At 70.8% G+C, this 27,281-nt stretch overlaps 5 protein-coding genes across 5 annotated transcripts in view; 2 read left to right on the top strand and 3 right to left on the bottom strand.

The window, feature by feature from the left end:
• Positions 1 to 5,747, bottom strand: part of SERPING1 (serpin family G member 1) — a 6,096-nt gene extending 349 nt beyond the window's left edge. Inside the window, 10 exon segments of the mRNA XM_067295325.1 lie at positions 80 to 125; positions 127 to 224; positions 227 to 298; positions 1,168 to 1,280; positions 1,282 to 1,327; positions 2,471 to 2,674; positions 2,779 to 2,916; positions 4,462 to 5,128; positions 5,375 to 5,444; positions 5,607 to 5,747. Of these exon segments, the coding sequence (XP_067151426.1) occupies positions 80 to 125; positions 127 to 224; positions 227 to 298; positions 1,168 to 1,280; positions 1,282 to 1,327; positions 2,471 to 2,674; positions 2,779 to 2,916; positions 4,462 to 5,128; positions 5,375 to 5,434 (1,444 nt within the window). The 5' untranslated portion in view covers positions 5,435 to 5,444; positions 5,607 to 5,747.
• A 2,481-nt stretch (positions 5,748 to 8,228) lies between these two features.
• Positions 8,229 to 10,101, top strand: UBE2L6 (ubiquitin conjugating enzyme E2 L6). Its single transcript, XM_067295487.1, has 4 exons — positions 8,229 to 8,277; positions 9,089 to 9,178; positions 9,615 to 9,801; positions 9,884 to 10,101. The coding sequence occupies exons 1-4, from the start codon at positions 8,251 to 8,253 to the stop codon at positions 10,045 to 10,047; spliced, it is 468 nt and encodes a 155-aa protein (XP_067151588.1). The 5' UTR covers positions 8,229 to 8,250; the 3' UTR covers positions 10,048 to 10,101.
• Positions 10,098 to 13,654, bottom strand: SMTNL1 (smoothelin like 1). The gene is given in 7 exon segments (XM_067295326.1): positions 10,098 to 10,301; positions 10,386 to 10,541; positions 10,622 to 10,724; positions 11,694 to 11,786; positions 12,006 to 12,039; positions 12,932 to 13,225; positions 13,264 to 13,654. Coding segments are annotated over 7 exon segments (1,212 nt in total). The 3' UTR covers positions 10,098 to 10,160.
• Positions 13,655 to 15,372: 1,718 nt separating this feature from the next.
• TIMM10 (translocase of inner mitochondrial membrane 10) lies at positions 15,373 to 16,599 on the top strand. The gene is made up of 2 exons (XM_067295489.1): positions 15,373 to 15,536; positions 16,374 to 16,599. The coding sequence occupies exons 1-2, from the start codon at positions 15,466 to 15,468 to the stop codon at positions 16,573 to 16,575; spliced, it is 273 nt and encodes a 90-aa protein (XP_067151590.1). The 5' UTR covers positions 15,373 to 15,465; the 3' UTR covers positions 16,576 to 16,599.
• Positions 16,600 to 17,850: 1,251 nt separating this feature from the next.
• RTN4RL2 (reticulon 4 receptor like 2) lies at positions 17,851 to 23,213 on the bottom strand. The gene is given in 7 exon segments (XM_067295327.1): positions 17,851 to 17,953; positions 18,654 to 19,465; positions 20,808 to 20,872; positions 20,875 to 20,910; positions 20,913 to 21,206; positions 21,209 to 21,283; positions 23,179 to 23,213. Coding segments are annotated over 7 exon segments (1,419 nt in total). The 5' UTR covers position 23,213.
• Between the last annotated feature and the right edge of the window lie 4,068 nt (positions 23,214 to 27,281).

The raw sequence follows: 27,281 nt of genomic DNA on the forward strand, positions 1-27,281 counted from the left end.
TCCCCCCTGCAGGAAGCAATGGCCCTCACAGGCGACGATGCCAGCAGCGGGCGCTGTGGCGCTGGGGCCTCATCCTTACCCATCTCGTGGATGACGGCCACGACGTCCTGGGAGAGGTCGAGGCGGGAAGCGGGGCAGGGCCAGCACAGTGGCCCGGGGCGGGACGGCGGCCGCCTTGTGCAGGAGGGCGAGGAAGGCGGCGGGGCTGAGCGCCCGCTCCAGCTCCCCAGCGCCCCCGGGGCGCCCTGCGGCAGCACCACCACCAGGCTCAGGCCCTGGCTCAGCTGGAGCCGCCCACCTGCGGGAGGGACAGGCCTCAGCGCCGGCGTCCCCTGGGAGCAGCGCGCTGCTCCGCAAGGGGCAGCCGGGCACGGTCGCTGCGCGGGATACGAGGGGCGAGCTGCAACCCAGCGCTGCCTGGTGGGGCTCTGCAGGAAGTGAGGTCATGACCCAACATGGCTGCTAGTTGGATCAAAAGGAAGTGAGGTTGTGACCCAACATGGCTGCTAGTTGGATCTACAGGAGTGAGGTCATAACCCAGCATGGCTGCTAGTGGATCTACAGAAGTGAGGTCATAACCCACATGACTGCTAGATGGATCTACAGGAAGTGAGGTCATGACCCAACATGACTGCTGGTTGGATCTATAGGAAGTGAGGTCGTGACCCAACGTGGCTGTCTGCTTAGATCAAAAGGAAGCGAGTCATGACCCAGCATAGCTGCTACTTGGCTCTGTAGGAAGTGAGGTCATGACCCAACATGGCTGCTAGTTGGATCAAAGGAAGTGAGGTCATAACCCAGCATGGCCGCTGCTTGGCTCTGTAGGAAGTGAGGTCATGACCCAACATGGCTGCTAGTTGATCAAAAGGAAGTGAGGTCATAACCCAGCATGGCCGCTGCTTGCTCTACAGGAAGTGAGGTCATACCCAACATGGCTGCTACTTGGATGCAAAAGGAAGTGAGGTCGTGACCCAACATGGCTGCTAGTTGGCTCTACAGGAAGTGAGGCCATGACCCAACATGGCTGCTACTTGGATCAAAGGAAGTGAGGTCATGACCCAGCATGGCCGCTGCTTGGCTCTACAGGAAGCGAGGTCACAGCCCAGAACGGCCCCTGCTCGGGCCGCCCAGGAAATGAGGTGGCGCGGCAGCATGGCCGCTGCGGGCTCTGCAGGCAGCAGGGCGGTACCTGGGCCGCAGGCCGGCTCGTGAAGGAGGCCACGGGGTACTTCTTGCTCGTCATGGTGGGGATGAGAACGGGTGGGCGCCCGGGCGCCAGAAGGGCTGCGGCATCGTGTCCTTGGCCTGAACGGCGTCTTCCACTTGCCTGTGGGGACGGGGCGGCTGCCGGAGGCTGCGGGGGTGCCGCGGGGGGCCAGGGCGGCCCGGCACCCGGGACCCCCGTGGGGACACCCGCCCCGCCAGGGACACCAGCCGTGCACGGACCACAGCCACCCAGCGCAGAGCCCGGCGCAGAGCTTGGGTGCGCGCTCAGGGAGAGCCCGGCGCAGGTCCCGGGCAGATCCAGGGCCCAATCTCAAGGGCAGGTGTCAGGGCCAATCCCAGAGCAATTCCCAGAGCAGGTCCCAGGGCAGGTCCCAGGGCCAATTCCAGAGCAGGTCCCAGGGCAGATCTCAGGGCAGGTCCCAGGGCCAATTCCCAGAGCCAGTCCCAGGCAGATCCAGGGTGGTCCCAGGGCAGATCCCAGAGCCAATCCACAGAGCAGGTCCCAGGGCAGATCTCAGGGACAACCCTGAAGCAGGTCCCAGGGCAGGTCCAGGGCAGATCCTGGGCAGATCCCAGGGTGGGTCCCAGGGTAGGTCCCAGAGCAGATCCCAGAGCCAGCCCCAGGGCAGATCCCCAGAGCCAATCGCAGAGCCAGTCCCAGAGCAGATCCCAGAGCAGATCCCTGGGGCAGATCCCAGGGTGGGTCCCAGGCCAGTCCCAGAGCAGATCCCAGAGCCAATTCCCAAAGCAGATCCTGGAGCAGATCCCCAGAGCCAGTCCCAGGGCCAATCCCCAGGGCCAGTCCCAGGGCAGATCCCAGGGCCAATCTGCAGAGCCAGTCCCAGAGCAGATCCCAGAGCAGATCCCTGGGGCAGATCCAGAGCAGATCCCCAGGGCAGATCCCAGGGTGGGTCCCAGGGCAGGTCCCAGAGCCAATTCCCAAAGCAGGTCCTAGGGCCAATCCCCAGGGCCAGTTCCAGTCAGATCCCAGGGCCAATTCCCAGAGCAGGTCCAGAGCCAGTCCCAGAGCATATCCCAGAGCAAGTCCTGGGGCAGATCCCAGGGTGGGTCCCAGGGCAGGTCCCAGAGCCAATCCCAGGGCCAACTCCCAGAGCGGATCCCAGGGCAGATCCTGGGGCAGAACCCAAGGCCAATCCTCAGGGCAGATCCCAGAGCAGCTGCCCGGAGCAGGTGCCAGGGCCAATTCCCGGAGTGGATGCCGGGGCGGCCGGCCAGGCCCTACCCTGGAAGTAGACGGCGCTGAGCAGCACCAGGCGGGGGTCGGGGGGCAGCTCGTCGAGGAGGCGCGGCAGGCGCCCCTGGGTGGCCTCGCGCACCCACTTGTTGATGTGCAGCAGGTCGAGGCTCTCGTTGCCGCTCAGCACCCGGGGCCGGGCCTCGTAGAAGCGCCGCGACTCGTTCAGGAAGCGGGCGGTGAGGTGCAGCTCTGCCGGGGGGCAGAAGGCGGCGCGTCAGCCCCCTGCCTCAGTTTCCTGTCCCGCCCCGGTGCGGGGGGCGCGCGCCCGGGGGTGCACCCCGGGCAGGGCTCACCTTTGTGGTGGAAGATCTGCGAGGCGGAGAGGAGGCCCGGGGACTTGGTGAGCTGCCGGAGGGAGCGGTGCACGCAGGGCAGCTCCGGTGGGTAGGCCAGGACGGCGGCCAGGCGCTCCCGGGTCTCGCCGCGGGCACCTGCGGGCACGGGCCGGGCTCAGCACCCCGTGGCTATGCGCGAGGCTCGGGCACACGTGTCACAGCCATCTGAGCCACTTGCGTGGGTGCCTGTGAGTGTGCCCGCTGAGGTGCCCACAGCAATGCCCGTGGCTGTGCCCACAGCAGCGCCCACAGCCCCACAGGTAGCAGTGCCCATGGCAGTGCCCATAGCAGTTCCTGTGGTGGTGCCCATAGCAGTGCCCATAGCGGTCACCATAGCAGTGCCCATAGCAGTGTTCATAGTGGTGCCCATAGCAGTGCCCATAGCAGTGTTCGTAGTGGTGCCCATAGCAGTGCCCATAGGAGTCACCATAGCAGTGCCCATAGCAGTATTTGTAGTGGTGCCCATTGCAGTCCCCATAGCAGTCACCATAGCAGTGTCCCATGGTAGTGCCCATAGCAGTGCCCATAGCAGTCACCGTAGCAGTGCCCATAGCAGTATTCATAGTGGTGCCCACAGCAGTGCCCACAGCCCCACAGGAAGCAGTGCCCATGGTGGTGCCCATAGCAGTGCCTGTGGTGGTACCCCTAGCAGTGCCCATAGTGGTGCCCCTAGCAGTGCCCATAGCAGTGTTCGTAGTGGTGCCTGTGGTGGTGCCCATAGCAGTCACCATAGCAGTGCCCCATGGTAGTGCCCATAGCAGTGCCCATAGGGGTCACCATAGCAGTGCCCACAGCAGTGTTCGTAGTGGTGCCCATTGCAGTGCCCATAGCGGTCACCATAGCAGTGCCCCATGGTAGTGCCCATAGCAGTGCCCATAGCGGTCACCGTAGCAGTGCCCATAGCGGTGTTCGTAGTGGTGCCCATTGCAGTGCCCATAGTGGTGCCCACTGCAGTGCCCATTGCAGTCACCATAGCAGTGCCCATAGCAGTGCCCATAGCGGTCACCGTAGCAGTGCCCATAGCGGTGTTCGTAGTGGTGCCCATTGCAGTGCCCATAGTGGTGCCCACTGCAGTGCCCATAGCAGTCACCATAGCAGTGCCCATAGCAGTGCCCATAGCGGTCACCGTAGCAGTGCCCATAGCGGTGTTCGTAGTGGTGCCCACTGCAGTGCCCATAGTGGTGCCCACTGCAGTGCCCATTGCAGTCACCATAGCAGTGCCCATAGCAGTGCCCATAGCGGTTACCATAGCAGTGCCCATAGCAGTGCTCATAGCGGTGTTCGTAGTAGTGCCCATAGCAGTGCCCATAGCGGTCACCGTAGCAGTGCCCATAGCAGTCACCGTAGCAGTGCCCATAGCAGTGTTCGTAGTGGTGCCCGTTGCAGTGCCCATTGCAGTCACCATAGCAGTGGCCATAGCAGTGCTCGTAGTGGTGCCCATTGCAGTGCTTGTAGCAGTGCCCATAGCGGCGCCTATCGCAGGGCTTGCAGCTGTGCCCATAGCAGTGCCCGTTGCAGCCACCATAAGAGCGCCCATCGCGGTGCTCACGGCAGTGCCCATAACAGTGTCCCTAGCAGTGCCCATCACGGTGCCCACAGTGGTGCCCACAGCAGTGCCCATGGCGTTGCCCTGTCCCTCACCCAGCAGGAGGTGTGACAGCCCCAAGGCCACGTTGATGGGCGAGAAGAGCAGGTTGGAGTCGGGTTCAGCAGCCTCTGCCATTCGCTGGTAGAAGCGCAGGGCAAAGGTGCTCAGCGCCTCGGCCACCGCAGCTGTCTGTGCCCCTGTGGGTGCCCCACAGGCCTCAGCTGGCTCCTCGTCCCCTGGGCACAGCGGGGCAGTTGTGCCTGGAGCGCTGGTGGGTCCCTCCGTGGTCACGGGCATGGGTGTTGCCGTGGTCCCGCTGGTTGGTGTGCCCGCATCCTCAGGTGGCCCCTCTGGCTCTGTGGGGCTGGGGTGGGTGCTTGCTGGCCCCGTGGCCACCTCTGTGCCCAGGCTGGGACTCTCCATGACGTTGAGAGCTGCAGCCAAACTGGGCACCACTTCAGGGTGGGCATCAGTCCCAGGCAGAGGTGGGCTTATCGTCCCCGTGTCCCCCTCCGTGCCCAGGCTGGGACTCTCCATGATGTTGAGCGTTGCAGCCAAACTGGGTACCACTTCAGGGTGGGCATCGGTGCCGGGCAGGGGTGGGCTCATGGTCCCCGCATCCCCCTCTGCGCTCGGGCGGTCGGCAGGATGTGGCACCAGCTGCACCAGATGCAGTTTGGTCAGCTTCAACCTTTGGGGAGAGGACTCCAGCACCAGCTCCTGGGTGCAGAGACCCGGATGAGGGTGCCCCAGAGGGCCCCGGGTGCAGAGACCTGGGTGAAGGTGGGCAGGGGGCCTGGGTGCAGAGACCTGGGTGAAGGTGGACAGGGGACCTGGGTGCAGAGACCCGGGTGAGGGCGGGCAGGGACCCTGGGTGCAGAGACCAGGGTGAGGCTGGGCAGGGGGCCCCCAGTGAGGGCAGGCCAGGGTCCCTGAGGTGCTCCTGTGCCCGCAGGCAGCACTTACCGGGGTGACAGATGCCGCGGCCACAGCAGCCAAGCACACCAGGGGCAGCCAGAACTTCATGGTGGGCGTCCTGGCGAGCAAAACAGGTCAGGGCCCAGCTGGGCACCCCGGGGGGCCCTGCACCACCCACGGGGGCTCAGCAACCCTGGCCCGCTGGCCCCAGCGTCCCCCCTCCCACTTCCCAAGGAGGTTGGGGCAGGGGCAGGAGGAGGAGGAGGACCCCTGGGCCCACCTAAGTGCCCAGCGGTGGGTCAGGTCCCTGTGTGTCCGCCTGGGCACAGAGGGGAACTGGCCGGACCTGGCCCGATGTGGTTAAAGATTAAGGAGGGCGTGTGGCCGCTGAGGCTTCCTGTAAATCAGCCGGGCTGGCAGCATGGGGGGGGCGCTCAGGGGGCCGGGCGGGAGGTGGGCGGGGAGGAGGTGCCTGCGTCAGGGTGCCCCCCCCCTTCCAGTCCCTCACATCGCCCAGCCCAGCCCTCCCTCCACTGCTCAGCTCTGGGTGCTGGAGGTGGGAGGACCCACGCTCTCCGGTAGGAATCCTTCGGGAGGCGGGGTGGGGCAGTCTAGCCCCTCAACTACCCCATCTCTACGAGCCTTGTGGTGACAAGGGGCAGGCTAGCCCCTCAACTGCCCCATCTCTATGAGCCCCGTGGTGACAAGGGGCAGTCTAGCCCCTCAACTGCCCCATCTCTACAAGCCTTGTGGTGACAAGGGGCAAGCTAGCCCCTCAACTGCCCCATCTCTATGAGCCTTGTGGTGACAAGGGGCAGTCTAGCCCCTCAACTACCCCATCTCTACGAGCCTTGTGGTGACAAGGGGCAGGCTAGCCCCTCAACTACCCCATCTCTAAGAGCCTTGTGGTGACAAAGGGCAGTTTAGCCCCTCAACTACCCCATCTCTACGAGCCTTGTGGTGACAAGGGGCAGGCTAGCCCCTCAACTACCCCATCTCTACGAGCCTTGTGGTGACAAGGGGCAGGCTAGCCCCTCAACTGCCCCATCTCTACGAGCCTTGTGGTGACAAGGGGCAGGCTAGCCCCTCAACTACCCCATCTCTAAGAGCCTTGTGGTGACAAGGGGCAGGCTAGCCCCTCAACTACCCCATCTCTAAGAGCCTTGTGGTGACAAAGGGCAGTTTAGCCCCTCAACTACCCCATCTCTACGAGCCTTGTGGTGACAAGGGGCAGGCTAGCCCCTCAACTACCCCATCTCTACGAGCCTTGTGGTGACAAGGGGCAGGCTAGCCCCTCAACTACCCCATCTCTAAGAGCCTTGTGGTGACAAAGGGCAGTTTAGCCCCTCAACTACCCCATCTCTATGAGCCTTGTGGTGACAAGGGGCAGTTTAGCCCCTCAACTGCCCCATCTCTATGAGCCTTGTGGTGACAAGGGGCAGTCTAGCCCCTCAACTACCCCATCTCTACGAGCCTTGTGGTGACAAGGGGCAGGCTAGCCCCTCAACTACCCCATCTCTACGAGCCTTGTGGTGACAAGGGGCAGGCTAGCCCCTCAACTACCCCATCTCTAAGAGCCTTGTGGTGACAAAGGGCAGTTTAGCCCCTCAACTACCCCATCTCTACGAGCCTTGTGGTGACAAGGGGCAGTTTAGCCCCTCAACTGCCCCATCTCTATGAGCCTTGTGGTGACAAGGGGCAGTCTAGCCCCTCAACTACCCCATCTCTACGAGCCTTGTGGTGACAAGGGGCAGGCTAGCCCCTCAACTGCCCCATCTCTATGAGCCTTGTGGTGACAAAGGGCAGTTTAGCCACTCAGTCTCCAGGTCAAGCTCCCCATCCTTGTCCCTATGATCCCCAAGAGACTTGGAGGGAGGCCCAGGTGGTGTGACACTCCAGGGGTGGCCTGGGGGGCTCCAGCCCTCCCCCACCTTTCTCCACCACCTGGATGAGGGCAGGCCATGTCTAGCCCCCCAGCCCTCTGAGGGTGGCACAGCACAGGCCCAGAGGAGAGGCCAGGCCAACAGCAGGGTCAACAACCTCCTCGCATTGCAAAACAGCACACTATTGAGGTGGGATGGGACCCATGTGAGGGGGCTTCTGTGAGTGCCTGGGGGCTGCTGCTGAGCAGAGGTGAGTACCAGTGGCCCCAAATTTTCCTTGCCGACTCCCAGCCGCCCTGGTCCGCCCACCCCAGGGAAACGTGTGGTCTGGCTACTCAACCCCCTATGGTCCCAGGCACGGTGTTTGGGGGAATAAGCCCCCTAAGTGCCCTCCCACCCCACATGTAGGACAGCCCAGCCAGCTGCCTCTGGGTACCAGCGAGGTGTGGGGCATGTGGGGCTGTAACTGCCCAGCTTCCCCAGCCTGGGGGGCATGGGCAGGTTCCCCTCACCCCACATCTCTGCAGCCCTGGGCCTGGGGTCAGCCCTGGGCCTTCAACCTGCTGGAGCTACAGGGCTCAGGGCTACCTGGGGCATGTCTGGCCCCTCAGTTCCAACCTTTATGGCCAAGGATTGGCCAAGGGTATGTCTGGTCCCTCAATGTCCCTTCCCCCAACTCTATGGCTCACAGGGAGATCAAGGGCACATCTAGTCCCCCAATACCTACCTCTGCATTCCCCAGAAAAAGAAGACCTCTGGCCCCACAACCCTGATCACTGTGGCCCCCTGAGGAGGCCAAAGGCATGTCTGGCCCCTCAACCCACCTGTCTCTATGACCCCCAGGGAGCCTGAAGGCATGTCTAGCCCCTCAACCACTCATCTCTATGACCCCAGGGAGCCTGAAGGCCTGTCTGGCGACTCCACCCCTTCCATGCTCAGGGAGGGGCTGGAGCCACTAGGCCCCGCCCCACCCTGCCATGGGCGTGGCCTGCACGGAGCCCTGCCCCAGGACAGCTGTGGGGGCTGCACTCTGGACGGGCCATGGCTGGAAGCAGGAGGCTCGCCAAGGTGGGTGGAGGGTGCCAGGGAGGTCCCGGGGTGCACCAGTGGGGACAGGCCCGGCAGTGCCCCGGGGTGCCAGCTCTGGGACTTCGGGGCCAGTTTGGGGGTGCTGCACCGGGGGGCGTGGTGGTACTGCCGCTGGGGGGTGCTGGCAGCAGGCTGAGGGGTGCAGGTAACGGGGTACAGGGGGGGACAGTACCAGGGCGTTGGGGTGCCAGTACTGGCATGCTGGGAGTGCCAGTACCAGGGTTGGGGTGTGCCAGTACCGGGCTGCCAGGAATGACAGTACCGGGGTGCAGGGGTGCCATACCGGGGTGTCAGGAGTGACAGTACCGGGGTGCAGGTGTGCAGGGGGGGGACAGTACCGGGGCTGGGGGGTGCCAGTGCCAAGGTGCTGGGAGTGGCAGTACCAGGGTGCGGGAGTGCGAGGGGGGGACAGTACCGGGGGTGGGGGGTGCCGGTACAGGGAAGCCGGGAGTGACAGTACCGGGGTCCGAGGGGTGCTGGTACCGGGGTGCCGGGAGAGGCAGTACCGGGGTGCGGGGGGGTGCCAGTGCCGGGGGTGCCGGTGCCGGTCGCAGGGGGCGGGCGCCGGGCCGGGCTGCCGGCGCCGAGTCCCGCCCGGGGGGCGGCGAGTTCCAGTTTCAGTTCTCCGGCGGCGCCGCCCCGGCGGCGGCACGGCGCCGCCGGCGGGGAGGGGCGGGGCCTGGACGGCAATGCCACGCCCCCTGGAGGCGTGTGCGGGGAGGCCACGCCCACTGGGGGGGCGTGCCCTTGGAGGCCCCGCCCCGTGACGCGTGCCGCGTGCCGCCCGCAGGAGCTGGAGGAGGCGCGGCGGTGGGGCGGGGTGTGCGAGCTGGCCCCGCTGGGGGGCAACGTGCTGCGCTGGGGGGGGCTGCTGCTGCCCGTGAGTGCGGGGCGGGGGGGCACTGGGGGGGGACTGGGGTGGGCTGGGGGCACTGGGCAGGGGGTTCCCCCTGGGGTGGGTTGGGGGCACTGGGGGGGTCCCCCGGGGGGACACCGTGGGTGGGCTGGGGGCACCGGGTTGGGGGGACCCTGGAGGGTGGGCTGGGGGCGGGGGGGTTCTCCCCGGGGGGGGGGTCCCTGGTGTGGGCTGGGGGTACTGGGGGAGGCTCTCTCTGGGGAGGGGCTGGGGGCACTGGGGGAGGCTCTCTCTGGGGAGGGATTGGGGGGGGCTGGGGGCACTGGGCAGGGGGTGCCCTCTGGGGGGCACTGGGTGCCAGGGCTGCGTCCTCCCCTTCCCGGGGGGCCCCCCCCCCTTACCCTGCCCGGGCCAGGGCACAGTGTGGGGCTGAGGCGCCCCCCCCCCTTTCCCGCGGCAGAACAAGCCCCCCTACAACGCGGGCGCCTTCCGCTTCGAGCTCTCCTTTTCCCCGCATCACCCCCTGGCGCCCCCCCGCATAACCTTCCGGACCCCCATCTACCACCCCGCCGTGGACCCGGAGGGCCGCGTGTGCCAGCCCCTCACCGCCACCGAGCACTGGGCGCCCACCACGCGTGTCCTCCACGGTGGGTACCGCGCGCTGGGGGGGGGCACCCGCCCTGCCCTTCCCGCTCCCGCGCTGACGCCCCCCCCCCCCAATTCCCACAGTGCTCCAGGACCTCCTGCTGCTGGTGGACAGCCCGGACCCCCAGCGGGTGCTGCGACAGGACCTGGCCCTCCAGCTGGCCGCCGACCCCCAGCTCTTCCGGCGCCAGGCGGAGGAGCACACCCGCCTCCACGGCGAGCGGCGCCCCGCTGCCGCTCCCCCCTAAACCCCCCACCACCACATAAGCCAAGAAATAAAGTTAGCCCCCCGTGCCAGGCAAGCAAGGCTTTAGTGGGGGGCAAAGGGCGCTGGGGTGGGGAGGCGCCGGGAGCCCCCCCCTCAGCGCTTCTTGGTCTTCACCAGCCCCTTGGCCACCAGGCTGCGGTAGAGCTCCTGCACGTAGGTGTAGACGCACTTGGCGTCGGGCACCTTCAGCCGCACCATGTCGTCCACCTCCAGCAGCGGGGCGCAGTCGGCCCGCTCCTGTGGCGGGGGGCAGGCGTCGGGCAGGCACCGTGGTGGGGGGGCGGCCGTGGGGCCAGGCCGGGGGGCGGCGGGGGGCACTCACTGCGCGGTGGCGAAGGCCAGGGCAAAGTTCTCGCGGCGGTTGTGGGGCGCCAGGGCGGCGTAGTCGAAGGCGTCGGGGAAGAAGCTGTGGATGAGGGCGCAGAAGGCCAGGCCCGTGCCCCAGCTCCCCGAAAAGTTCTGGATGTCGACGTGCTGCCGTTGGGGAGGGGGGACACGCCGGGACGTCAGGGCTGGGCCCCGTGCCCCCCCAGTGCCCCCCGCCCCCTGCTCACCTCGTAGCTGCGGGTCCTGGAGCGGCACCACTCCAGCAGCATGGTCTTCACCGTGTTGGCGCCCCCGGCGCGCTTCAGGTGGGGGGCTGGGCCCGTGGCGGCCCTGGGTCCAGGGGGGCCATGGGACCCTCCCCGCCGGCCCATTGCTTCCTCCCGCATCCCCCCGTTGGCCCCTTCGCCCCTCCCCAGGGGCTCCCCTTTGGCCCATGGTCCCCCAGGAGCTCCCCATTGGCTCCTCTCCCCACTTTGGTCCTCCCGGGGGGCTCCACATTGGCCCATCGCTCCCCCACATCCCCCCATTGGCCCATCGCTCCCTCCACATCCCCCCCGTTGGCCCATTTCCCCCCTCCCCAGGGGCTCCCCGTTGGCCCATGGTCCCCCAGGAGCTCCCCATTGGCTCCTCTCCCCACTTTGGTCCTCCCGGGGGGCTCCACATTGGCCCATCGCTCCCCCCACATCCCCCCATTGGCCCATCGCTCCCTCCACATCCCCCCGTTGGCCCATTTCCCCCCTCCCCAGGGGCTCCCCGTTGGCCCATGGTCCCCCAGGAGCTCCCCATTGGCTCCTCTCCCCACTTTGGTCCTCCCGGGGGGCTCCACATTGGCCCATCGCTCCCCCCACATCCCCCCATTGGCCCATCGCTCCCTCCACATCCCCCCCATTGGCCCATTTCCCCCCTCCCCAGGGGCTCCCCGTTGGCCCATGGTCCCCCAGGAGCTCCCCATTGGCTCCTCTCCCCACTTTGGTCCTCCCGGGGGGCTCCCCATTGGCCCATCGCTCCCCCAGGGGCTCCCCATTGGCCCACAGTTCCCCCACTAGTTCTCCATTGGCCCGTGGCTCTGCCCATCATGGTTTCCCATTGGCCCATGGCCCCCCCCACGCGGCTCCCCATTGGCCTGTTCCCCCCCCCCCCGCCAGTGATTCCCCATTGGCCAACAGTTGCCCCCAGGTGACTCCCCATTGGCCCAGCGCTCCCCTGCAGCGCCCCCCCCCCATTGGCCGGCGGTGCCCCCCAGCGGCCCCCCAGCGGTGCCCGGTGCCCCCCCAGCGCTGCCCCCCCGGCCCCACTCACCCTCCGAACTTCTCCAGGATGGCGCTGCGCCCCCGCGCCCGGGCGCCCGCTGGCACCCGCCCCCCGCGCCCCGGCGCCCCCCCGGCGGCCCCCCTGTGGGCACAGAGCCGCCATGGGGCGGGGGGCACTGCCCGGGGGGGGGGACTGGGGCGATAGCCGGGGGGGGGTACGGCTGGGCATGGGGTCGTGGGGCGCGGACCGTGGGTGGCAGCCGTGGGGCACGGGGCGGCGTGGGGGGGGGCCATGGCGGAAGGCCGTGGGGCAGGGGCTGGGGCCGGGGGGGCGCCCGGGCGCCCGGGCCTGTGCACTCACCTCTGGCTGCCCCCCGAGCCCGCGGTGGCACCGGCTGTGGGGAGAGCGGCGGGGTCAGGGGGGTGGGTCACAGGGCACCCTGGGGCGGGGGGCACCCAAACCCACAGCCTGGGGCACCTGGGGGGGATCCCGCAGGGGGATGGGGCAGCTACAGGGGATCCATGGGGGGACGGAGGAGCTATAGGGGAACTGGGGGATGGGAAGCTGTAGGGGATCCCTGGGGGGAAAGGGGAACTATAGGGCATCCTGGGGGATTGAGCAGCTATAGGGGATCCCCAGGGGGACAGGGGAGCTATAGGGCATCCTGGGGGATGGAGCAGCTATAGGGATCCCCAGGGGGATGGGGCAGCTATAGGGGATCCCGGGGGGACAGGGGTCCCGAACAGGTGGCAGGGGGCACCTATAGGGGATCTCTAGGGGGGATGGGGCAGCTATAGGGCATCCTGGGGTGCCCGGGGTCCCAGTGCCCAAGGAGCCGCGGTGCCCTCCCTGCCCAGCGCAGCCCTTACCAGTGGGGGCCGTGGGGGCCGCAGGAGCCGTGGGGCTGGAGGGGTTGTGGGGCTGGTGGGGGTCGTGGGGCTGGTGGGAGTCGTGGGGCTGGTGGGAGTCGTGGGGCTGGTGGGGCCCCCCATGGCGAGCCGGGGGGGAACTCGGGCCACAGCTCGTCGTCCTCATCCTGCAGCCACGTGAGCTCCTGGGGGGGCAAGGGGGGGGGCGCTGTGCCCACGGCCCGGCCCCCCGGCCCCCCACTCCCGCCCCACCGCCCCCCGGCCCCGCTTGGCACCTGCCGGCCCCCGGGGGTCTCTGCTGCCGCCACCGCCGCCTCCTCGCCCGCCGCCCCCGCCCCCTGCGCTGCCCCCGCCCCAGCCTCCCCGCCCCCCCCAGCCTTGCCCTCAGTCCCAGCATCCTCTGCTCCCTTGCCTCACTCCCAGCATCCTTTGCTGCCTCGGCCTTGGCATCACTCCCAGCATCCTCTGCTCCCTTGCCCTCACTCCCAGCATCCTCTGCTGCCTTGGCCTTGGCCTCACTCCCAGCATCCTTTGCTGCCTCAGCCTTGCCCTCACTCCCAGCATCCTCTGCTGCCTTGGCCTTGGCATCACTCCCAGCATCCTTTGCTCCCTTGGCCTCACTCCCATCAGCCTCTGCTCCCTTGCCCTCACTCCCAGCATCCTCTGCTGCCTCGGCCTTGGCCTCACTCCCAGCATCCTTTGCTCCCTTGGCTTATTGGCTTCACTCCCATCATCCTCTGCTCCCTTGCCCTCACGCCCAGCATCCTTTGCTGCCTCAGCCTTGCCCTCACTCCCAGCATCCTCTGCTGCCTCAGCCTTGGCCTCACTCCCAGCATCCTGTGCTGCCTTGGCCTCACTCCCATCATCCTCTGCTCCCTTGCCATCACTCCCAGCATCCTTTGCTCCCTTGGCCCTCACTCCAGCAGCCCCTGCTGCCCCTGCCCCGGGGCTGCTCCCGGCCGCCTCTGCCCCCCCAGCCGTGGGGCCCCCCCCAGCGGTGCTGGCCTCCCGCCCCTCGCCCCCCCCCGCAGCAGGCGGCCCCCCAGCAGCCCCCGCCCCGGCGGGGCCCGCAGGCAGCGCCGTGGGGCAGGCAGGGGGCTGGAGGGCGGCGGGCGGCTGGGCAGCTCCCTCGGGCTCCATGTCTGCGACGGCGGCCCTGGGGGCACAGGCAGCCGTGACGGGGGGCAGAGCGGGGGCGGGTGCCCCCCCAGTGCCCCCCACGCACTGCTCCCCGGCGGCCCCCGCCCCACGGCCCCCAGCCCTGCACCCCCCCGGCAGCCCCTGCCCCCCAGCCCCCAGCCCCGTGCCATGCCCCACAGCAGCCCCCCCCCAAAATCCCCAGCCCCCAACCCCACGGTGGCCCCCACCCCACGGCCCCCCCACCCCACGCTCCCTGGCGGCCCCCACCCCCCAGCCCCACATGGTGCCCCGCGGCAGCCCCCGGCAGCCCCTGCCCCAAGGCCCCACGCGGTGCCCCACGGTGGTCCTGGGCCCCCCAGGCCCCAACTCCACCCCCCCCGGCGGCCCCTGCCCCAGGGCCCCCAGCCCCATGGCAGCCCCTCAGCCGCTGGCCCCCAAGGCAGCCCCCAGCCCGCCACCCCCCCGGCGCCCCGCGGCGGCCCCCGGCCCTGCTCACTGGTGCTGGCGCCGCAGGCAGCCCCGCTCGCTGCCTATTTTTACCCGGAGGAACAGGTGCCCCTTTCATTCAGGCCGGGGGGCCGGGCTGGGGGCCACGGGGCCGGGCGTGGGGACAGAGCCGCCCTGGGGCACCCAGCCCCATGGTGACATGGGGGCAGCAGGGTGCCCTTGCGCGCGGCGGGGGGATGGGGACGCGGCAGGGCGTGTGGGTGCAGGGACGTGGGGAGCCGCGGGGACACGGGGACGTGGGCAGCGAGGGCATATGAGGTGCCCGGGTAAGGGCACACGGGGCACAGCTGGGGACACGGACACATTGGCACACGTGGACCCAGGGGACACGTGCAGGGGGCACATGCGGACACCCCAGGACACGGGCATGGGGACATGGGGGGACAGGGACCCTCCACACAGGGCCACAGGGACAGGGGGGTATGGAGGGACACGGAGGGACAGTGACCCCCCGGACAGGGCCATGGGGACAGGGGGGACATGAGGGGACATGAGGGGACAGGGACCCCCTGGACAGGGCCATGAGGACAGGGGAGACAGGGGGGACACAGGGACAGGGACCCCCCGGACAGGGCCATGGGGACGGGGGGACATGAGGGGACAGGGACCCCCCCCAGACGGGGCCACAGGGCCAGGGGAACACGAGGGGACACAGGGGGACAGCGACCCCCCCGGACAGGGCCATGAGGACAGGGGGGACACAGGGAGACAGGGACCCCTGGACAGGGTCATGGGGACAGGGGGGACAAGGGGAAATGGGGGCACAGGGACCTCCAGACAGGGCCATGGAGACAGGGGGGACACGAGGGGACATGAGGGGACAGGGACCCCCCGGACAGGACCATGGGGACAGGGGGACACGGGGGGACAGGGACCCCCGAACAGGACCATAGGGACAGGAGGACCCCGCGCAGCCACGGATCCCCGCCCTGCCCCAGGGGCGGGCCCTGGGCCGGGGGGCGGGCCCAGCCGCGGGGGGCGGGGCGCGCCGCCGCCAATCCCGCCCGCCGCTGCTGTGGCTCCGCCCCGTCGCGGGCAAAGGGCTGGCAAAGCGAGCGTCCTCTCCATCCACCGCCCTCGCCTCCTCTCTATGGCCGCCCCGCGCGACCCCGTCCCCTCCTCCCGACCGCCCTATCAGCGCTGGGGTTGAGCCCCTGCCCTCTCCCTGCCCGGCACCTATTGGCTCCGCGGGGAGGAGGGGCGGGGCCGTGCCGGGGGCGGAAGCGCCGGCCCCCACGTGGTTCCGGCCGGGAGCTGCCGCGGGGTGCCCGTGCAGGTGCCCGTGCCCGTGCCCGGCCGGCGCCATGGACCCGGTGCGGGCCCAGCAGCTGGCGGCCGAGCTGGAGGTGGACATGATGGCCGACATGTACAACCGGTGGGGCCGAGCGGGGCCGAGGGCGGGGGGCATTGGGGGGTGCTGGGGGGCACCGGGGGTGCCCAGGGCTGGGGGGCATTGGGGGGTGCTGGGGGGCATGGGGATGCTGGGGGGCAGGGGGGGTGCTGGGGGGCAGGGGGGGTGCTGGGGCTGGGGGGCAAGAGGGGTGCCCAGGGCTGGGGGCATTGGGAGGTGCTGGGGGGCATGGGGATTCTGGGGGGCAGGGGGGATGCTGGGGGGCAGGGGGGGTGCTGGGGGGCACCGGGGGTGCTGGGGCTGGTGGGCAAGAGGGGTGCCTAGGGCTGGGGGGCATTGGGAGGTGCTGGGGGGCATGGGGATGCCGGGGGGCATTGGGGGATGCAGGGGGGCATTGGGAGGTGCTGGGGGGCAGGGGGATGCCGGGGGGCATTGGGGGATGCTGGGGGGGCATTGGGAGGTGCTGGGGGGCAGGGGGTGCTGGGGTTGGGGGTCATTGGGGGATGCTGGGGGGCACGGGGGGTGCCCAGAGCTGGGGGACATTAGGGGTAATGAGGGGGAAGGGGGTGTGCCCGGGGCAGGGGGCATTGGGGGATGCTGGGGAGCACAGGGGGTGCCCAGATCTGGGGAACATTGGGGGGTGATGGAGGGCGTGGGGATGATGGGGGGCACAGGGGGGGGCACCCAGAGCTGGGGGCATGGGGGATACTGGGGTGCATGGGGGGGTGCTGGGGGACACGGGGGTGATGGGGAGCATTGGGGGGTGCTGGGGGGCAGGGGGGTTGCCCAGGGCTGGGGGCACGGGGGGGGTGCTAGGGCACCCGGCTCGGCGGGGCGCCCGGCTGACGGCTTGCCGTGCAGGATGACCCACGCGTGCCACCGCAAGTGCGTGCCCCCCCACTACAAGGACGCGGAGCTGTCCAAGGGCGAGAGCGTGTGCCTGGACCGCTGCGTGGCCAAGTACCTCGACGTCCACGAGCGCATGGGCAAGAAGCTGACGGAGCTGTCGCTGCAGGACGAGGAGCTCCTCAAGCGCATGCAGCAGGGCGCCGGCACCGCCTGAGCCCCGCCGGCGCCCCCCCCCCCCCCCCCCACTGCCGCGCCAATAAACCCGGGTGCTTCGGAGCCGCCGCGCCGCCTCGGCCCTTCTTGGAGGGGGGGGGGAGCTTCGTTAGGGCCGAGCCGTCCCGGTGCCGCACCGCGTGGCGCCGGTGGGTGCAGCGAGGGGGCTGAGGGGGACTCCGTGCCTGGGGGGTGCAGCCCCGGCCCCGCTGCGCCTCTGCTCGCCCCCCCAGGGTGGTGCCCTCCGTGGCTGCCCCCTGCTGCGTGCTCGCGGGTTGCGCCCCTGGGTGCCCCCCCCGCTGGGCCCGGCCCTTATAATCCCCGGGATTAGGCCGAGCCGGGCTGAGCCCTGTAATCCCCCGCGGGGGGGGTGCGGGGTGCTGTCTGAGCCAGCCCCGCTGGCCTGCCAGCCTGGGGACACCGCAGGGACAGCCGGAGATGGACACCCCCGGGGGACACCTGTGGGGACAGTTGCAGGGACAGCCAGAGAGAGACACCCCCCGGGGACACCTGTGGGGACAGTCGCAGGGACAGTTGGAGAGAGACACCCCCTGGGTACACCTACAGAGACAGTCGCAGGGACAGCCGGAGAGAGACACCCCCTGGGGACACCCGCAGGGACAGCAGGAGAGAGATGCCCCCCAGGGACACCTACGAGGACACCCGCAGGGACAGCTGGAGAGAGATGCCCTGTGGGGACACCTGCGGGGGACAGTCGCAGGGACAACCGGGGAGAGACACTGCCCAGGGACACCCGTGGAGACAGCTGGAGAGAGACGCCCCCTGGGGACACCCTCAGGGACAGCCGGAGAGAGATGTCCCCCAGGGACACCTGCGAGGACACCTGCAAGGACAGCCAGAGAGAGACGCTCCCTGGGGACACCTGCAGGGACAGTCGCAGGGACAGCTGGAGAGAGACACTGCCCAGAAGCAGCCCAGAGGTGCGCATACACATACACACCGGGGACACTTGGGCAGGGACCCTCACAGGGACAGCCAGAGAGAGACACCCCCCGGGGACACCTACGAGGATGCCCGCAGGACAGCTGGAGAGAGACACCCCCGGGGACACCTGTGAGGACAGTCACAGGGACAGCCGGAGAGAGACATTCCCTGGGGACACCTGTGGGGACAGTTGCAGGGACAGCCGGAGAGAGATGCCCCCTGGGTACACCTACGGGGACAGTTGCAGGGACAGCTGGAGAGAGATGCCCCCTGGGTACACCTGCAGGGACAGTCACAGGGACAGCCAGAGAGAGACGCCCCCCGGGTACACCTACGGGGACAGTCGCAGGGACAGCTGGAGAGAGACACCCCCTGGGTACACCTGCAGGGATACCCGCAGGGACAGCCAGAGAGAGGACATTCTCTGGGTACACCTACGGGGACAGTCGCAGGGACAGCCGGAGAGAGACGCCTCCTGGGTACACCTACGGGGACAGTCGCAGGGACAGCCAGAGAGAGACACCGCCCAGGGACACCTGCAGGGACAGCCCAGAGGTGCGCACACACACTCACACCGGGGACACCCGCACAGAGACACCCCAGAGGCAGAGCTACACCCGCAGCCGCAAACACTCGGCCGGGGAGGGCGAGGGATGCCCCAGCGACACCTGCCCCGGGACAACCGCAGGCGGAGGGCAGACGGAGCCCGCGCGGGAGGCCGGGGGGGCACACGGGCACGGGCGGCCATGCTGCGGGTGTGCGCGCGCACCATGTCACGCTGCAACACCGCCCGGGTGCAGCTGTGCGCCCCGCGGCCGCCCAGGAATAGCAGCGGTGCCGGGGGCCATCAATATTTCACGAGGAGAAAGATGTGACCTGGAAAAGGCTCCGGCAGCGCCCGCTCCCCCCCCCCCCGCCGCCAGCCGAGGCCCCGCTCTCCCAAAATAAGACCATTTTTAATAAATAATTTCCGACCTTTTGGTTCCTGGGGGGGTGGGGGGGAGTGTGGAGGGGGTGGGGGGGTGTTTTTTTGTTCTCCCGCTCGGGAAAAGGAGGGGGGGCCCCCGCCGTGGGGCTGTCCCCCCCCCCCGTCGCAGTCCTGGGGGCCCCCCCCCCCTTCCGCCCCGCTCAGGCCCCCGGGGGGGCTCGGCGCCGGCGGCGGGGGGGCTCAGAGCCGGGGCAGCAGCAGCAGCAGCAGGGGGGGCAGCAGCAGGAAGGGATGGGGGCCGGGCCGGGGGGCGGGCGAGGGCAGCGGGGCGCAGGGGGCGCCGGGGCAACGGCCGGCCCGCCTCGGGGGGCAGGCGCCCTTCGGGCCCGTAGCCCCCCCAGTAGTCGCTGGGGTGAGGCCGGGCCTGGGGGCCCCGCAGGTCGTGAGGGGGCAGGTCGCGGTAGAAAGCCGAAGGCGGCGCGGCGGGCAGCGTGCCGGGGCGCCCGGGCGGTACGGCGGCCGCCGCTGGGGACGCGCCGCCATCTTGGGCGGTGCCGTCGCCCGCCTCCTCGTCGCCGCCGTCGCCGTCGCGGGGCGGGGGGCAGCCGTCGAAGTCGGCGGGCCGCAGGTGCCGCAGGTCGGCGCCGCGGCGCTGCGGGGGGCTGGCGCAGAGCACGGGCGAGCTGGAGACGCGCGTGCGGCGGAACCAGGCCCAGAGCGGGCGGGCGCGGCAGTCGCAGGCCCAGGGGTTGGCGTTGAGGCGCAGGAACTGCAGGGCGGGCAGGGCGGCCAGCGGGTCGCCCGGCAACGCCGCCAGGCTGTTGTTGAACAGGTAGAGGATGGTGAGGCGGGCCAGGCCGCGGAAAGCGCGCCGGTGCACGGCGGCCAAGCGGTTGGCGTGCAGCAGCAGGCGGTCCAGGTTGGCCAGGCCTCGGAAGACGCCCTCCGACAGCGCCCGCACCCGGTTGCCGTGCAGGAAGAGGTGGCTCAGGTTGGCCAGGTCGGCGAAGAGGTCGTCCTGCGCGGCGGCCGGCGGGGGAGAGAGGCGGCGCCGTGGGCACGGGCGCCCCTGCGGCCCGGCCCCGCGCGCATCCCTGCCCTGCCGGTGTCCTCCTGCGTCCCGCCCCGGGGGGGTCCTCTGCATCCTGCTCCACTGGGGTCCTCCTGCATCCCGTTCCATGGGGGTCCACCTGCATCCCTGCCCCGTGGGGGTCTCCTTGTGTCCCGCCCCATGGGGGTCTCCCTGCATCCCTGCCCTGTGCACCCTGGCCCATGGGTGTCCTCTGCATCCCGCCCCATGGGGGTCCTCCTGCATCCCTACCCTGTGGGTGTCTCCCTGCATCCCTGCCCTGTGCACCCTGGCCCATGCGTGTCCTCTGCATCCCGCCCCATGGGGGTCCTCCTGCATCCCTACCCCGTGGGTGTCCTCCTGCATCCCTACCCGTGCATCCCTGCCCCGCAGGTGTCTCCCTGCATCCCGCCCCATGGGTGTCCTCCTGCATCCCTGCCCTGTGCATCTCTGCCCCGCAGGTGTGTCCCTGCGTCCCGCCCCATGGGTGTCCTCTGCATCCCTACCTCATGGGCGTCCACCTGCATCCCTACCCTGTGCACCCTGCCGCATGGGTGTCTCCCTGCATCCCACCCCACGGATGTCCACCTGCATCCCATCCCATGGGTGTCCTCTGCATCCCACTCCATGGGGGTGCTCCTGCATCCCTGCCCTGTGCACCCTGCCCCATGGGTGTCTCCCTGCATCTCGTCCCATGGGTGTCCTCCTGCATCCCTACTTCATGGGTGTCTCCCTGCATCCCTACCCTGTGCATCCCTGCCCCACAGGTGTCTCCCTGCATTCCGCCCCATGGGGGTCCTCCTGCATCCCTGCCCTGTGCATCCCTGCCCCGTAGGTGTCTCCCTGCATCCCTGCCCTGTGTACCCTGCCCCATGGGTGTCCTCTGCATCCCGCTCCATGGGTGTCCTCCTGCATCCCTGCCCTGTGCACCCTGCCCCATGGGCGTCCCCCTGTCATTTTGCCCCTGCCCCATGGACGTCCCCCTGGCACCTTACCCTTGCTCCATGGGCATCCCTCATCATCCTGCCCCATGCGACCTGCCCCAAAGGGGACCTCCCCCACACCCCGTCACCCTGCCCTGGCCCCATGGGCATCCCTCATCACCCTGCCCCACGGGCATCCCCCTGCCACCTCGTCCTTGCCCCACAGCCACCTCCAGCATCCCTGCCCCGTGCACCCTTCTCCCCAGCCTGGAGGCTCCCTTAGATCTCAGCACCCAGCCCCACGGGCAGCTCTACCGCATGCTCCATGGGTGCCCCCAGCACCCCCCGCCCCACGGCCGTGCCCGCACCTGGAGGTAGAGCAGCCCGTTCTCCTGCAGGTAGAGGTACTGGAGGCTGTGGAGGCCGCGGAAGATGGAAGGCTGGCCAGCTGGCACCGGTAGAGGTGCAGGCCTGGAGGCGCCGGAGGCCGTGGAAGGTGTCGGGCGCCAGGACCCGGAGGTGAGGGTTGTCGCCCAGGTCGAGCTCCTCGAGGGCGGGCAGGTGGCGGAAGGTGCCCGGCTGGATGGAGGAGATGTTGTTGGAGTAGAGCCAGAGGGTGACGGTGCTGGGCCCGAAGGTGCCGGCCCGCAGCGCCCTGATGACGTTGTTCTGCAGGAAGAGGCGGCGGGCGCCGGGCGGCAGCCCCGCGGGCACCGCGGAGAAGTTGTTGGCCTGGCAGCTGACGGTGGGCGGCGAGACGTAGCAGTGCAGAGCGCGGGGCAGGCGGGCGCCCCGCCGGGCACCCACGCCAGCGCCGCCAGGAGCAGGGCCGCCAGGCGCCGGCCTGCGGGCACAGGGGGGGCGTCAGCCCGGGGTCACGGCCCCCAGCCGCCCCCCGCCCACCCCCAGGTGCTGCCCCATGCGCCCCAAGGAGTTGTGCACCCTGAGGAGCCCCCCGGGGCAACCGATGCCCCACAAGGCCGGGCACCCTGAGGAGTCCGCCCTGGGGCCAAGCACACCCCCAAGGAGCCCTCCGAGAGACTGGTCCCCCCCACACCTTGGGCCGTGCACCCAGAGGAGCCCCCCCGGGCTGGGCCTACCCCACGGTGATGGGCACCCAGAGGAGCTCTCCAGGGCACCAAGCGCCCCACGGTGCTGGGCACCCCAAGGAGCCCGCCGGGGTCAAGAACACCCTGTAGTGCTGGGCACCCCAAGGAGCCTTCCAGGACCCCGACTGCCCCGTGGGACTGGACACCCCAAGGAGCCCTCCGGGGCCAAGAACACCCTATAGGCGCACCCCAAGGAGCCCTCCAGGGCACCGAGCACCCTGTGGTCCAGGCACCCCAAGGAGCCCCGGGGGCCAAGCGCACCCTATGGTGCTGGGCACCCCAAGGAGTCCCCCGGGGCCAAGAACACCCTATAGGCGCACCCCAAGGAGCCCTCTGGGACACTGAGCACCCCGTGGGGCCAGGCACCCCAAGGAGCCCCCGGGGGCCAAGCGCACCCTATAGGTGCACCCCAAGGAGCCCTCCAAGGGTCTGACCCCCCCCCCACCTCGGGCCGTGCACCCAAAGGACCCCCCCGGGCTGTGCCCGCCCCAGAGCGCTGAGCACCCAGGGACCCGCCAGGGCACTGACCGCCCCGTAGGGCCGCGCTCCCCGGGACCCCCCCCCCCGGGGGGTGGGGGGTCCGACCCGCCCCCCCCCCCGCGGTGGGGCCGGCCCACGTGCGCGCGTGCCGCGGGCCACGTGCGGGGCGGCGGCGCGCGTGGGCGCGGACTGACGCGCTCGCCGGTGACACGCGCCGCCGCCGCCGCCGTTCCTGTTGTTCGCACCGCCGCCTCCGCCCCCCCCCCCGCCGCCCCCACCCCCGCCGCGAGCGCGCGTGGGGCGGGGAAGGAAGGGGAGGTCGCGGAAGGGGAGGGGGGGGGGGCCGCGCCCTGCCCCGCCGCTGCAACCCGAGCGCCTCATCCATAATTCAGCCCGGCGGCCTGGCCCGGTGCCCGGCGGAGCGGGGAGCGGGGGGGGGGGGGGGGGGGGAGGCTCCGGGCTCCCTTCCCCCGCGGCGGGTGGGGGCACCGGTAGCGCGGGGGGGGGGGTGGGGGGAGGAGGCGGCGGCGCGGCCGCTGGCGCCGCCCCCCTCCCCCGGGCGCCCCGTGCCGGCGGCCGCCCCCCCGCGCCCCCCTCCCGCGCCCCATCTGTCACTCCCCCTCGCCGCGGGCTGACTCAGTTTGGCGCTGAAGTCACCGGCTCCCGGGCCCGCTCCCGTGCCAACCGGCTCCCCCCCCCACACCCAACCCAACCCCCCCCCCCCGCCCCGCCCGCTCCCGCCGCCGTCCCGCGCCGCGCCCGTAGCGGCAGCGCCGGCCCCCGCCGCGGCATCGGGCCCCCCCCGGGCCAAGCTCCCCACGCCCGGGGGGGGGGGGCACCGGGCACCCCGCGGTGGCACCCACCCCCCCCCCCAGGCGGGGCGCGCTGCGGTGGCCGCGGGCAGCCCATGCAACCGGGCGCCCCGGGGCTCCCCTAACCCGGGCTACGCGCCCCGGGGCGGGCACCGGGCACCGCCGGTGCCGGAGCAGCCGCGCCCCCAGGCTGGGGGCCCCCGGGCTGCCGGGCGCCCCGAGGTGGCCGCCGACACCCGACGGGTCCCGGGCCACCGCAGCGCCGGCTGCCCCGCGGGGAGCCCGCAGCCCGCCCCGTGCGCCGGGGCACGGCGGCCCCGGCGCGGCCCCGCGCCTACCTTGGGGCAGGTCCCGAGCCGTCCGGGGCAGCATGGCGGGGGCGGGCGGGAGGGCGCTGCCCGCCGGGGCCGCGGCCGCGGCCGGGGCCGGGACCGGGACGGGCGCTCAGGCGCTGCCCGCTGCCCGGGCGCTCATGGCCGGTGCCGGGGGGCTGCGCGCCCCCGTTACCCCCCGCTGCGCCGCCGCGAGCAGCCGCCGCCGCCGCCGCCACCCGCGGGGCATGGCACGGCACGGCACGGGTGGGCACGGCGCGGCGCGGCACGGGTGGGCACGGCACGGCTCGGCGCTGCCCGCGGCTCCCGGAGGTCTGAGCCCTGCCCGGCGCCGCGCCTTATCCCGGGGCGGCCGCGCTCCGCCCCCGCCGCCGGCCCCGCCGCTTAACCCTTCCCGGGCCGCGCCGGGCCGTCCCGCCGCGCTCCCCCGCGGGGGGGGGGGGCCGCGACGGCGCCGCGGGGCGCCCACGGCGGACGCGGCGCCCGCCGCGGCTCTGCGGGAGCGCGGGGCCGCGCGGCGGGGGCCCGCTGGGGCCTCGGTGTGCGGCGCTCGCGGAGGGCACCGGAGGGCTCCCACGCGGGACGCGGAAGCCCACGGGGGCCGGCCACGGGCGACGCGCGGCTCGTGGGGTGACGCTCATAGAGAAACGGGAGTGGCTGGGGGGGCGCCCACGGAGGACACGGGACCCACCGGTGGCTGCCCGTTAGGGCGCACCCGGAGATGCCCACTGGAGTTGCGGGCACCCTCTTGCGGGGCTGCGAACCTGCAGTACGGGGAGGGGGGAACCCACGGGGCGGGGGTGCCCACCGGGGATCGGGGGCTCGCAGCGGAGCGCGGGAGCTAGAAGCACTGGCGGAGCTGCCCACGGGGGGAGCACGAGTGGGTCCCCCCCCCTCCCCGGGCAGGGCGGGTGGCTGCGCCGGCGGCGGGGGCCGGCGGCCACGCGGGCCGGCGGCGCGGCGGGGCGGGCGGCGGGGCGCTGTCCGTGGTGCTGGCGGCGCGGGCCCCCCCCGGGGCGGGGCGTCCCGCGTGGGTGCGGGGCGGCGGCGGCGGGCGCGGGCGGCGGCGCGGGCCGGCAGGGCTGCGCGGGTCCGTGCCAGGCTGCGGCGGCACAATCTGGCAGCCGGTTTGTTTGCGGTGCTGCCTCCGGCGCGGCTCCCGGTGAGCGAAATATCACAAGCTGGAGAGACAGACGCCGGCGGGGAGCGGTGGGCGTCGCGGGCGGCACCGGGCTGACTCAGGGGCCGCCATCCGCTCGCTGCCCGCCGCGGCCCCCCGGGGCTGCCGGGTCCCCGCGCCGAGCTGCGCCCGCTCGGGGCCACCCGCTGCCCGTTCGCCCCTACCCTATAGGCCCCAGACGTATATACGCCCAGGGCCCGGCACTTCCCGACGCCCGGTGCTCTGCCCACCCGGGTGCCACCCTGCTCCATGTGGGGGATCCAGAGAGAGGCCGGTTGGACACAGTCCTGGTGGGGACAGATGGAGGGGAGGGACAGGACGGGCACGTGGGGGCACAGCCGGGTGGCGGGGTGGGCATGGGTGGGTTGACGGGCGGAAGGACGGCCGGGTGGAGGAGAGGACGGAGGTGGATGGATGGATGGACGGGTGGGTGCACAGAGGGATGAGCAGGTGGGAAGGGCGGGTGGGCGAAGGGGCAGGTGAACGGGTGCAGGGGGGACTGGGGGCGGCGGGCGAGGGCGGCTGGAGCGGGACACGGAAGGACGGGGACGGACGGGAGAACGGGCAGCGGGAAGGTGGACAGAAGCTGTGCAGGTGGTTGGACGGAGGAGGAGGACGGCTGGAAGGCCAGACACGACGGATGAATGGGTGAGAGAACGGATGGGTTTGTGATTGGAGGGGGACAGATGGATGGATGGATGGATGGACAGATGGATGGGTGGATGGGGGAACAGATGAATGGCGGGCTGGAGGGGTGGGGATGGCTCCATGGCTGGATGAATGGACGGGTGAAGGGATGAATGGAGAGCGGACGGATGGGGAGTGGGCGGACGGGAGGCCGGGCGGGCGGGCGGAGGAGCCGCCGGGCGCGTGGGGAGCCGCAGGGGCGGATGGACAGACGGACGGGGGCTGCGGGGCGGCTCTGGGGACAGGGCCGCCGAAGCCGGGGCAGCAGAGCAGGGGCCCGGCGAGGCACCGGGTGCAAGGCCGGGTGCAAGGCGCCGGGACGGCACCGGGACGGCCCCGCGGCGGCGCGGGGTGGCAGCGAGCGGGTGGCCCCGCCGGGGCTGCGCAGCGCCGGCACCCCGGGGAGGCGCAGCCGGGCCCTCCCGCGCCCCCCGCCGCGCCGGGGGCGGGTCCCCGCCGCCCCGCCTCCACGGTGAAGGACGGAGCGGGCGCTGCGGGGCTGGCGGTGAGTGCGCGCCGAGCCGCGCCGAACCGGGCCGAGCCGAACCGAGCCGGTGCCGCCCGCGTCGCCGCCGGGCCGAGCCGAGCCGAGCCGAGCCGGGGCGGAGCCGGGCCCGCCCCATCGCTGCCGCGGGGCTCCGAGCCGCTGCAGCGGGCCGCGCCGCGCCCCGGGGCCGCTCGGGGCCGGGGGAGCCGGGCCGCGGCGGCGGCGGGCGGGCGGGCGGGCGGGGGGCGCCGGCGGAGCCGCTGCCCGGGCGCGGGGAGGCGGGCGCGCCGCTCCGCCCCGATCCGGCCCCGGCCCCGGCCCCGGCCCCGGCGCCGCGCAGCCCCGGCGGAGGGCGGCGGGCGGCGGGCGCAGCCGGCCGGGGGGCTGCGATGGGCGCGGGGGGGCTGCGGTCCGGGGCGCCGTGACTGGGGCGGCCGGGGAGCTGTTATATAGGGCGGCCCGGGATATAGGGTGACCTGGGGGCGGGGATATAGGATGGCCTGGGGGCGGGGATATAGGATGACCCGGGGGTGGGGATATAGGGTAGCCAGAAGGCTGGGATATAGGGCGACACAGGGGCTGGGATGTGGGATGGCCCGGGAGATGGGTTATAGGGTGACCAGGGGACTGGGATGTAGGGTGACCTGGGGACTGGGATATAGGGTGACCATGGGGCTGGGATATAGGGTGACCATGGGGCTGGGATATAATGTGACCAAGGAGGCAGGGATATAGGGTGACCTGGGGACTGGGATATAGTGTGACCATGGGCCTGGGATATAGGGTGACCATGGGTCTGGGATATAGGGTCGCCAGGGGACTGGGATATAGTGTGACCAGGGAGGCAGGGATATAGGGTGACCTGGGGGTGGGGATATAGGGTGACCAGGGGGCTGGGATATAGGGTGGCCAGGGGACTGGGATATAGTGTCGCAAAGAGGACTGGGATATAGGGTGACCATGGGTCTGGGATATAGGGTGACCAGGGAGGCTGGGATTCAGGGTGACCAGGGAGGCTGGGATATAGGGAGACGAAGGGGCTGGGATATAGGGTGGCCAGGGGACTGCGATATAGTGTGACCAGGGAGGCTGGGATATAGGGTGACCTGGGGGTGGGGATATAGGGTGAACAGGGAGGCTGGGACATAGGGTGACCAGGGGACTGGGATATAGGGAGACCAGGGAGGCTGGGATATAGGGAGATGAAGGGGCTGGGATATAGGGTGGCCAGGGGACTGGGATATAATGTGACCAGGGAGGCAGGGATATAGGGTGACCTGGGGGTGGGGATATAGGGTGAACAGGGAGGCTGGGACATAGGGTGACCAGGGAGGCTGGGATATAGGGAGACGAAGGGGCTGGGATATAGGGTGGCCAGGAGACTGCGATATAGTGTGACCAGGGAGGCTGGGATATAGGGAGACGAAGGGGCTGGGATATAGGGTGGCTAGGGGACTGGGATATAATGTGACCAGGGAGGCAGGGATATAGGGTGACCTGGGGGTGGGGATATAGTGTGACCTGGGGACTGGGATATAGGGTGACCAGGTGGCTGGAATATAGGGTGACCTGGGGACTGGGATATAGTGTGAATCAGGGGCCTGGGATATAGGGAGACCAGGGGACTGGGATATAGTGTGAATCAGGGGCCTGGGATATAGAGAGACCAGGGGACTGGGATATAGGGTGGCCAGGGAGGTTGGGATATAGTGTGACCTGAGGGTGGGGATATAGTGTGACCTGGGGCCTGGGATA

Source organism: Apteryx mantelli, chromosome 4 (genome assembly GCF_036417845.1).
Source record: "Apteryx mantelli isolate bAptMan1 chromosome 4, bAptMan1.hap1, whole genome shotgun sequence".
NCBI lineage: Eukaryota > Metazoa > Chordata > Aves > Apterygiformes > Apterygidae > Apteryx > Apteryx mantelli.

Coding starts and splice junctions, on each gene's coding strand:
- UBE2L6 (XM_067295487.1), top strand. CDS start 8,251: ATGGCTGGAAGCAGGAGGCTCGCCAAG. Junction 8,278..9,088: donor GAAGCAGGAGGCTCGCCAAG/GTGGGTGGAGGG, acceptor TGCCGCCCGCAG/GAGCTGGAGGAGGCGCGGCG. Junction 9,802..9,883: donor CACCACGCGTGTCCTCCACG/GTGGGTACCGCG, acceptor CAATTCCCACAG/TGCTCCAGGACCTCCTGCTG.
- TIMM10 (XM_067295489.1), top strand. CDS start 15,466: ATGGACCCGGTGCGGGCCCAGCAGCTGGCGGCCGAGCTGGAGGTGGAC. Junction 15,537..16,373: donor ATGGCCGACATGTACAACCG/GTGGGGCCGAGC, acceptor CTTGCCGTGCAG/GATGACCCACGCGTGCCACC.